Below are 11,219 nucleotides of genomic sequence, written 5' to 3'. Positions count from 1 at the left end.
CATGCCATATTTCAGTATTAGTTTTTGTTTTAAGCAGCGTCATATACAATTTGTAGCATATTAGTGCAATATTCATGTTTTGTTTTGTAAAACAATTGTTTACGCATAAATACTATTTTAGCTTTTAATTTTATTTTAATAGCATTAAAAAAACATTCATTCGTGTACATGAATGTAATTTATTAGTTTTATTCTCAGTATATGAAGAATCCGATTGGCTGGCACGCTAGTTCTAATTGACCAATAAAATGGTGGTTACAAGCATGTGCAGGTGTTTCGTGCATTCACAGGGTGATTTTGTTTTTTCAATTGATTTATCCATTTGAATCATTTATAAATTGATTTATTTTAAAATACTAATTAAAAAACGCTAGTAAAGAATAATTAGTACATATTTTCATTTATTAAATAATCGGTTTATTAATTAAAAAATAATTAATAAACGAATTAATTAATTTTAAGTAATAATAAATGAATACAATAATACTATAATAAATATTACAATCAAAACAAATAACGATGATTAAAATAAAGTTCACTTACGCATGATATTTATTTTTATAACTTGGCCGCTCAGTCTGTAAAGTACATTGCCTCTATTACCAGCAGGTGGCACCGTAGGACCGTTTTTATTCTGATGGTTGTGCATAAATGTCATCAAGCTTGTGCACTATAATAAAGCATTTTGTTCTATCGAGACAATTAGCAATTTAACTCCTAAATAAAAACGGGGTACATCAATTGTCTATGGCTTATTAACTGATCTCATGAGGGACTTTAACTCTTTATTGACATTCACAGTCCATTAGGTGCACCTGTAAAATCACTGCAGTATAAATTTTTTAAACATTTTTTTAAACATGACAGAGAGGAGAGAGAGAGAGAGAGAGAGAGAGAGAGAGAGAGAGAGAGAGAGAGAGAGAGAGAGAGAGAGAGAGAGAGAGAGAGAGAGAGAGAGAGAGAGAGAGAGAGAGAGAGAGAGAGAGAGAGAGAGAGAGAGAGAGAGAGAGAGAGAGAGAGAGAGAGAGAGAGAGAGAGAGAGAGAGAGAGAGAGAGAGAGAGAGGAGACACACAGGAAGTGAGGATGCTGAGCAGTCACTCAAGGAATAAATCCAAGTTTATTCAGCCAGTGTGTGTGGGTGTGTGTGGGTGTGTGTGCGTGTGTGCGTGTGTGTGTGTGTGTGTGTGTGTGTGTGTGTGTGTGTGTAATTAGGCATGATGTTGATTATAGTGGTAGGGGGGGACTCACACTGACTCCACACACTGCAGAGTGGCGGACGCAATCATGTCGCACTACATCCTGCCAGGTAAGAAGAAGAATTTTCTGGTTGTTTGTTTGTTTGTTAATCATTTTTTTGTGTCCTTAGAATATCACTTTGGAGCTGCAGAATTGATCATTTTATCGTTGAGTTTGAGAAAAAGTATTGATAAGTGTGTTCGTCTTTTGATTTTAAACATGCATGAATTCCTGAGTCATATTTTCGGACTGGATCAGATATTCATTGCAGCATGATAACAGGACAAGGGAGGTCTGCTTATTTGTTGTTTTACTCTGCTAGTGTTGAAAGATATATATATATATATATAAATATATATAAACGGTTGACAAATGCATAATTTTCATTTTGGAAGCGGACTGAATGGATTTTTGAGTGGATGCGCATAATCCACATCGAGTCAATCAGATACTTCCTACAGAGGAAAAAACAAATCATAATAATGCAGGATTATTTTAAGGCAGTGTGAAAGGAAATCACGTCTCTTGAGCCCTTTTAAAGACGAATCTTCCACAAAATTGTTGTCTCCAAGATTGTGGTCGCTTACTGATTGGAAATCTAAATGAAATTCTGTAATTATAATATCCTGTGGGGACGTTTGCAGTCTGGCTGTCAGGAAATGTAACATGTGCTCTGTCTGGCTTTTTGACAGCAATACTGTCATTCGTGATTATAACAAATGAGGGACATTTCCTCATTGATCTCATTAAGATGACTGGAACTCATTTAGGCCTCTTCGATATGTCAGTCTGGTCCGCATGACCTGGTTTGGTCCTCGTCATCAAGAGTCCACAAAATCCTGCAAGCATGCTTCAGTTTATGTATTAAATGCTTGCGTTTGTCGAGAAAAATGCAACACAGATTCGAAGCAGTTCTCAGAATTATTTTTTTTGCCTTTAGTTCATCTGCAGGTTCTGCTGGCCGTGCTCCTGGCCATCTTCTGCTACTGCGTGGTGCTCGCCTTCTTCCTCTGCTGCAGGCCAAAGAAGGGCACGACCTCAGAGGACAAGGAGGCGGGCCTTCCGTGCCCTCACCCCAACCAGCAGGTGACCGTGACGTTGGCGCCGGCGATGTGCACTCTGCCCGTCCGGCAACAGTACGAAGAACTGGACGGCGACGTGCTGGACTTCACCTCCCAGAAAAGCAGCTCCTCCCCATCCGAGGACGACCTCAGCGATCTTCCGTTGGATTCCGGGCGCTCGTCTCCACCACGCCGCCTCAGTTCGCCGCTCGTTCCTTTGGCCTTCCATAAGAATTCGGGCCACAGTCGGGCGTCTTTGCCCTCGCTCACTAAACTGGTTCCCAAATCTCGCTGGGTGAAGGGACGGCGCGGCACCGTGAGTGGGGAAAGTTTGACCCACCTGGATGCGGTGGCTCCGTCGCAATATGGCTCCATCACGTCCTCCGTCCCCGCCAAGCCGGCCCCCTTGCTCCACTTCTCCTTGCTCTACTCCTCAAATGGAACCCTGGTGGTTAACATCCTGGGGGTGTCTGGCAGGAGGCGCAGTAATCGGGTTCTGGTGCGAGCTAGCCTACCTCCAGTGTGCCCAGTACCGTGCCAGGTGGCATCCCGACGCGGTAGTTTCAGCCCGGAGCTGCAAAGCCAAAGCGTGGCGCTTCAAGCGGGCTCCCTGGAGAGGCTGCGGGTGTGCACACTGAGGCTCGAGGTCTACGGTCGCGATTTCTCGGGCCTGCGCGAGATGGCGCTGGGCGTGGTGGAGATGCCCTGCCAGCACCTGGACTGGGAGCCCGACACAACGGCAACCTGCACTCGGCACCTCGGCCCCGCCAAAAGTAAACTCAAGAAGGTAGCGTGAAGCATTTTTCAGTTTATACGGTGAATGTTTGAGTTTGGCAGTAAGCCTGTACACACTAAATAGAAAATTGTTGAACCAATTTAAGATTACAAATTGAATTGTTGACCAACTTAATGAAATTGCTTTAATTGGTGACACACAATTTAATTTAATTAATCCAAAGTGAATATATTAAGTTTAATGAATCATTACATTTTATATATTCACTTTGGATTAATTTTGGATTAACTTCACTTTGGATTAATTTTGGATTAACTTCACTTTGGATTAATTTTGGATTAATTTAATTCAAATCAATAGATTAAGTTTAATGAATTCATAATTCATTAAATTTTATATATTCACTTTAATTTTAATTTAATTAAATCCCAATTGTTCCAAATTGAAGCAATTTTATTAAATTTGTCAACAATTGAATTTGTAGTCTTAATTTGGTTCAACAATTCTCTTTTTAGAGTGTACATGCAACACAGATGCAAAGCAGTTTTCAGTAACAATGCTTTTTAGGCTAAATATGAGAATAGTTATTCACAGTAAAACAAAATGTTCAAAGTTTATATAGTAAATATTTGAGTTTGTCAAGAAAAATGCAACACAAATATGAAGCAGTTTTCAAAAATGGGTTATATGACGAAATTAATTCATATAAACCCAAAATATTTTAGCACGTTTAAATTGACGAAAGATACGTGAAGCATTTCTAAGGAACAGAGCTTATAATGAAATATAAATTCAATGGTTTACAGAAAGCGAGATCCTCCCGTTATAACAATGAATATTTGAGCTACCGAAAGCAGTTCTCCGAAAACGATTTTTATTAATTAAACAGACATTTTCAAGACTTAGACCATTTTTGAGTATCGGTATGTCAAAAATAAATACATATTTTTTTTTTTCTAATAGGTTTTCTGGTGAGCTAACAAATACACGCACGCACGCACGCACGCACATACACATACTCACCCACACAAAAAAAAAAAAAATAATTATATATATATATATATATATATATATATATATATATATATATATATATATATATATATATATATATATATATATATATAAAAAGAAAAAAAAAGAGCAATGATGATGACATTTCCGAATGAACAATACTGAGCTCTTAAAAAAAATATATATATATAATAATAATAATAATAATAATAAATACAAAAAAAGATGTGAAACACTCCTGAGAAACAATGGTGTCAATATTAGTTCAACGATTCACGGAAAGAAAAATCATCAACCTGTTTTTTAATTGATATGATAAATGTCGCCTTTGTCAAGAAAAAAAGCAACACGGATGCAAAGCAGTTGTCAGAAACATTGATTATTTATACAACACAATTGATTCACAGGAAAGCAAAAATCTTCAGTTTCATACAAAAAATGCTTTCATTTGCGAAGAGAAATGCAACACAGATGTGCAGCACATCACCACGATTACCCCTTGAACCTGGATGAAGACATTTTTAAGTCAATTGTTGCTTCCCCGGTGCACAGTAAGCCCAGCAGACGCATGTTTGGCTGACTTTGATACGGAAGAAGACGTTTTTGGGTCGCAGAAGCTGTTATCACTTCACAACAGCCAGCGACACGTCCCAATACTTTTGTCCAGCGTGATTCAGCCACGCAAGCTTATCATGTTCCATGCATGTCGCTAAACGGCACCCGCCCACTCAGCTGTGACGTTAACTAGCTCCGTGCTGCACTCTTGTTCAATTCAATTCAATTCAAAGGTCAAAATGAGCAGCTAATTGACACTGCCAAGGCGGACGTGAATAACTCAAGGAGATTGTGACGCCGGCCAAGTCTAATTTTTGTGAAAGCCCGTCCCGGCCCGTCGCTTTAACCTCCCGATCCCAGTTGACTGACGCGTTCGGACGTGCGCGTGAGTTGCAGCGCCGGTGACGTAACGCCGGGCGCCCCCACGCACTCGATTTACGAGCCAAGTCGATCTTTTCAACTCGGGTGCGCTCCGCGGATTTGATGCAGCTTGCGAGTGACGCCAAACAGTCCATTTCATCAGCAGAAATTGTTAAGTTATTAACATTGTTTTTCAGTTTTAAATTATATTTTAGCCGTTTTAGATTTAGTTAACTCAGTATGGCTAAATGAATAGCATTTTATGTGTCTCACACTTCTGAGAAAATAAGGGAGTGTATGTGTCTGGTATCTGTCTCTTCCGAAGGAGACGGGCTGATGTGTGATTGTTTTTCTCTAATCTGATTTATAGCTATGGGAACTTGCTGAACTTGCAGAAGGGGGGAGAGAGGGATTTTCTTGTTTATACTGTGTTGTGGGCTGATGGGAGGAGACTTCTAGTCTCCCACTATTCTGAATAAGTATTGATGTACCACGTTGGAGAGAGAGACAACCTGATAGAACACGGCTTCAGTGTCATCAGCTTTTTGTCCTCAGAAGCTTCTGGTAATTAATAAATACCTTTGCAAAGGGACTTCTTCACCAGGATCTCACCATTCGGTTAATTGAACACGCAAAGAGTACAATACTTAATATTGTCTACTCTAACAAAATGCAAACACAAAAGATTTCCATCCATCCGTGCAGGCAGCCTACCTTCAAGTTTCTAGAATGTGGAAGGAAGTTGGAATAGTCGGAGAAAACCCACGCATGCGCGCAGAGAACACGCACATTCCACACGGTGCAGGGGCCCTGGTCGGGATTTGAACCAACAACCTTGCAACTGTGATGCTAACATGCTAACTAATTGACCATACTTTCTAAAATGCTATTTTATTCATTTGTTGTTGTTTTTTTAATTGGCGGATACATAACAGGTGGAATTGTTATGAAACGCCGTCAATCATTTGCTGCATATTATCTCTTCATAAATTGAATAGTGGCCTCGGCAGACTAAAAACTGGAATTATCTTTTGCACAGATTGTTTCAGCAATCTAGTGTTAAGTTATTAACATTGTTTTTCAGTTTCAATTTATATTTTAGCCGTTTTGGATTTAGTTATAGCTGTGGAGCTCAATGAATGGGATTGTCTATTGTATCTGTCTCACTCTTCTGAGAAAATAAGGGAGTGTATGTAGTCTGGTACCGGTCTCAGCCGGTCGGAAGAGAGGCACAGGCTGATTATTATTATTTTTCTCTAATCTGATTTATACCTATGGGAACAGAAGGGGGGAGTTGTAAACAAATGTACTGTGGGCTGATGGGAGAAGACTTTTCGTATTCACCCACTTTTCAATAAATAATGATGTGCCGGAGTAGAGGACACACAATCTGACCAGAACACGATTTGAGTGTCGTCAGTTAAAGTCATCAGAAGCTTCTGTTATAATGATACCTTTGCAAAGGGACTTCTTCACCAGAATCTCACCATTCAGTTAATTGAACACGCAAAGAGTAGAATACAAATATTGTCTACTCTAACACTAGCAAGCTATAGCTACTAGCTAGCTCCTGGCGCTAGCCTACACTTAAAAGTAGTTATCACGAATAGAGAGATTCATTTTACCGTATCAGTGTCAGCCATAAGATATCGTTTTACTGACATCGTTTCTGTTATTACAACACGGGACACGGCACTGCACCATTATATCGGGAGTTGGTTTGGACACGGGAAGTGACGTGTTCGGCTATGATGACGTAGCCACTAGCCATCCCCAAACACGTCCACACCCGGTTTGGCTAAAGCTAATTTTGAACAGTACAGCTCATCGGAATCAGAAGCCGATTTATTGACCAAGTATGCGAAAACACACGTGGAATTTGTCTTCACAGTCACAAGCCGTCCGAGAAACAGGAAGGGGGGGGGGGGGGAACAATGACCAACAGAGGGAGACATAACGCGAAGGCTGCCGTTTTGCCGCTTAAAGCCCAGAGTCTCATTGACGGAAAAAAAGAAAGATGGAAAAAAGCGGAAAAGGAATAAAAACAAGGCCCAATTTGTGCTCCCGTAAAGGGGGAGCACAGTATGGACCTGGAAAACAATTTACAAGTTTTGACAAACAACCTGAAAAGATGCCTACAAGGTGGCCTTATACTGCAAATGTTTGGAAATTTGAAGTTTAAAAAAAATCAGGTACAAAACAACACAAAAAGCTAATATGCTAAAAAAAAAAAAAAAAAAACTGCTTTCATGTATAACATCCAATTACCTTCATGTCTACGAACACTTTGCATGAGTCACCACATGGCAAACAAGGCGAAGCCATCACGCTACTTGAATTAACCGTACGAAGAGTCGGGCGGGAAGTGATGTCACATCCTTCATGAAAGCTCCTTTTCTGGTGCGTCACAACCCCCTGAAAAAAAGCAAAGTGAATGGGATCCATTCTTTGTGTATGTCTCCGCCACAAATCATGAAGAGAACATCTGCAGACTAAAAAAGACTGATTTTAAAGTGTGACTTCCATCGTAACAATCCTGTTCCTGTGCTGCTGTTCCTCAGAGTGTGAGCTCTCAGGACACGTGGTCTCGCAGGAAGAGCTCGCTGTGTGCGCCGCGCTCGCTGGGCCAGCTTTTTGTGCTGCTCCAGTACCAGGTGCCGGCCCGCCGCATCAAGGTGTTGGTGCGTAAAGCCGAGCAGCTGGCCAAGCTCACGCGCATCCCCGGAGCGCCAGGTAACATCGCAAATCACAACAGGTGGATGATATTTGATATTTGATATTTGAGGCCTGCTGCTGACTGAACTTGAGCTCACAAAATGTTCTTGAGTGTCACACAAGACGCAATAAGATGCACTCCAATTAAGATATTATGATGCAATACGATTCACCCTGGGCATAGGCAAACTAGGCGGTCGTGTGGAGGGGGCCAAATTGCATGGGAAATTTTTTTAAATACATTTTCAAGTCAAGTTTATTTATACAGCCCTTAATCACAATTTGAGTCTAAACGGGCTCCACGTTGCCCAAAGATGACAAATATTTCCCCCCAAAAAACATTTCCAATGAAAAGGTCCCAGCCCTCAGGTGCTGCATTAAGAAACGGGCAAAAGGAGGAGGTGGAAAAACAGGCCCAGGGTAGAGGCATGTATGTCAGCGTGCTATTAAATATGATATATCTATATATTGTATTTATTTATTTATTTATTTATTTATTTATTTATTTATTTATTGCCACAAGGGCAGACCTAGGGCACCAAATCACTTAGGGCCGGCCCTGACTCAAGTTACTAATGTGATATGAATCGCATCGCGATATGATTTACTCAAAAATATATATATATATATATATTTTTTTTTAAATAGTGTTGTCACTATTGAATATTTTTCGGATCAATTAATCTACCCCTGATGTTTATTAACCAGTGATTGGTGTTTATTTCGTACTTCGCATTCGTATAGTGATTAAAAAAAATTGATGTTTGCATTTGTTTATTTTGATTAAAAACAGAAGATAATCCGTCTTCTTTCATGAAGGAATCAGTGAACAATTACTGTTGATATGCTAAAATCCGAAAGATTTGGACAATTTTAATTTGAAAAATAGTGGTCAATTAATTTGATAGTCGATTACTTGTCGATTAATTTTGACAGCTCTAAAAACAAACCAAAAAAAAATCTAGTGACGAGTAAACTGTGAGTACGCAAGCGATTACTGTACTCCTATGACAGAGAATCGCCACATAATATTTTTAGTCTTGTTGTATAACTGCACTCGGAATCGGAAGTCAAGTCGCTTCCCCTCGCGTCTGCTCGGCATCTCATTTCCAGCCTCGCTTCACTGGCGCATGAAGCGAAACAGCAAAACCAGCGTTGACGTTTTCCGACAAGTTCATTCCACTTTGTTGCCCCCAGAGAGAACCCCCCCCCCCCCCCCCACGCTTCCAGGAATGTGTCACCACCATAAACGACACATTGCTTTTGAATTATTACGCAATCCAATTAAAACGCTTGAGTGGATTAAAAAAAAAAAAAAAAAAAAAAAAGGGGAAGCCGCATTTGCTTTGGACCGCTGACAATGCTGATGCTAAATACTGGTGCCATATTTTCCTCCTCAGTCCACTACGTCATCATCAACTTGCATCATGACGGCAAAGTGATCGGCACCAAGGAGACCAAAGCAGCCGGCGGCAGTTCCAGTCCCGTTTGGAACGCTCCCTTCTTATTCGACTTGCCGCCTGGCGACGTCGCTCATCTGCCGTTGCTCTTTGAGTTCATCGTCATGCAGGTATCGGAAATAGGATTTTCCCCATTTCCAATCACGATGCAGTCCACTTAGTTTGCAACTCCGATTACTCAAATTATAATGTGAAACACACCAAATGGGATTCGATTCACTCGACCGATGATGAGATTCTCTCCAATTTCGATGACATTTACTGGGAAGTAACTCACTGCAATCACAAGATAAAAGGATGCACGATTGCCGCAAATTATGCAATAATTTAAGTACCATGACATTCACGATTGCGGTACAATACAATTCACGCCGATTACGATGTGACAGGACCCGGTGTAATAACATTCCAATACTGATTACGATTTACTCCTCCTCCTTGCAAGGGTCGTCTCTACACCAAGAGCAGCGTTCTGGGCCGCGTGCTGATTGGTAGCCATGGTTCGGAGGCGGGGCGAGGACACTGGAAGGAAATGTGCAGCCGGGCTCCCGGAGAGACCGCTCGTTGGCACGCCATCCAATCAGACGTGTAGTAGGACTAGTGATTGATAGAAATATTGATTGATTTAGTTTGGTTGATTTCTTTGTAAATTGTCTGTTCATGTATCTTTTTTTTTTTCATTTTCCAGTTCCAAATATGTCTTTTATATGCTGTAACTATTGTCTTATGACACCGTTAGTGAGGTTTCACGACAGTGTGGGTACTTTTTTCTTCAAGGTGAAAATTTGGTGAAGAACATAAACTAAAACGTGCATTTCAAATGATAAAACGACAATGTTGTTGTAAAGATGCTACGATGCTAAAGGCGAGTTTATTACTAGGGATCAGCATGAATAATCGGTGCTTATGAGCTACTTTTAGCGTCATTAAACTGGTACACGTAGCAGCGGTGTAGTACAATTGGGGGAGGGGCTACAATCATACCAACAATGGGCGACTTGTGGCTAAAATAGAAGTTTCTCTATACAGTGAAAAAAAAATGAAAATGATGCAGTATTGTATGGTAAAATGTACTTTTAAGTATAATTTGCCCAGAAAAATGTCTAAAGCTTTGACCCAATTAAAATGTACATCATCATCATCATCATCATCATCATCATCATCAATATATCATTATACATGATATTTTTCCAAAAGCCTTTGTACACTTCAATTTAAAAATGTGGTGGTTATCATTTGAATAATGCAAATTTGAGATAAAGTGGAATTCATTTGGGTCCTCCGCCATGTATTTTTTTTTTTTTAAATCTGCTTGTGAAATTTTGGGTTTGTTACACACAATGTGTACTACATGTGCATTTGCTCTTGAGAAGAACCACTGAGAGACTGAAATAAATAAATTTTGACACAATTTAAAAAATATTTTGGCTTGAAGTAGCGTTATTATTTTACTTACAAGCACTACACAAGCACATGAATAAATAATATATATTTCTCTACAGAATTGAAAATGAACGATGTCCTTACGTTAAAATGATCTTCTTTGTCCATATATTATTTCTGTCATATTTGCAGTACGTCGTTGACTGCGTTGAATTCAAATAAGAACGCAGCAGTGACGTAATCTCCATCCAGAGGCCGTATGACGTCATAACACATCAGTCAGCACTTGTGACATTTACGTGTGGTGTGTAATATGTCATGTTATTTAAATCAAGCATAATGTGAAGCATTTCATGACTTGGTACATTGGAATCTCCACCGTTTAAGTTGCCCATCCCTGTTTTACGGCATGACTGAAAATAAGTCATTTGAATTTATTTGTTTTGAACATGTAACATCGGTGGCACATAATTAAAATGTGTTAAACTGACCTTCAAATATTTTTGAAAATTACATCAGTTTACCACATTATAATCATGTGCAACCAATTATCATTTATTTTCAGTGACATTTCAAATGTAGAGCAGTAATTGTGCCGTCTTGCACAGAATGCCTTCCTCAAGTCTAAAAAATAAAAAATAAAATAAAAAAAACATTATTCTGAAAGTGATTTTACAGCTGCAAAGTCAAATCTTTTG

General features: G+C 39.7%; 1 protein-coding gene across 1 annotated transcript; it reads left to right on the top strand.

The window, feature by feature from the left end:
• Window positions 1–1,132: 1,132 nt before the first annotated feature.
• Window positions 1,133–10,489, top strand: LOC147176622 (uncharacterized). The gene is made up of 5 exons (XM_086071812.1): window positions 1,133–1,307; window positions 2,178–3,085; window positions 7,525–7,696; window positions 9,079–9,248; window positions 9,584–10,489. The coding sequence occupies exons 1-5, from the start codon at window positions 1,286–1,288 to the stop codon at window positions 9,728–9,730; spliced, it is 1,419 nt and encodes a 472-aa protein (XP_085927938.1). The 5' UTR covers window positions 1,133–1,285; the 3' UTR covers window positions 9,731–10,489.
• Window positions 10,490–11,219: the final 730 nt, after the last annotated feature.

The sequence above is a fragment of the Leptonotus elevatus genome, chromosome 3 (assembly GCF_054856555.1).
Source record: "Leptonotus elevatus isolate MCC_2025b chromosome 3, RoL_Lele_1.0, whole genome shotgun sequence".
Lineage (NCBI taxonomy): Eukaryota > Metazoa > Chordata > Actinopteri > Syngnathiformes > Syngnathidae > Leptonotus > Leptonotus elevatus.
The sequence above is the reverse complement of the archived record's forward strand: the minus strand, read 5'-3'. Positions and strand labels throughout refer to the sequence as shown.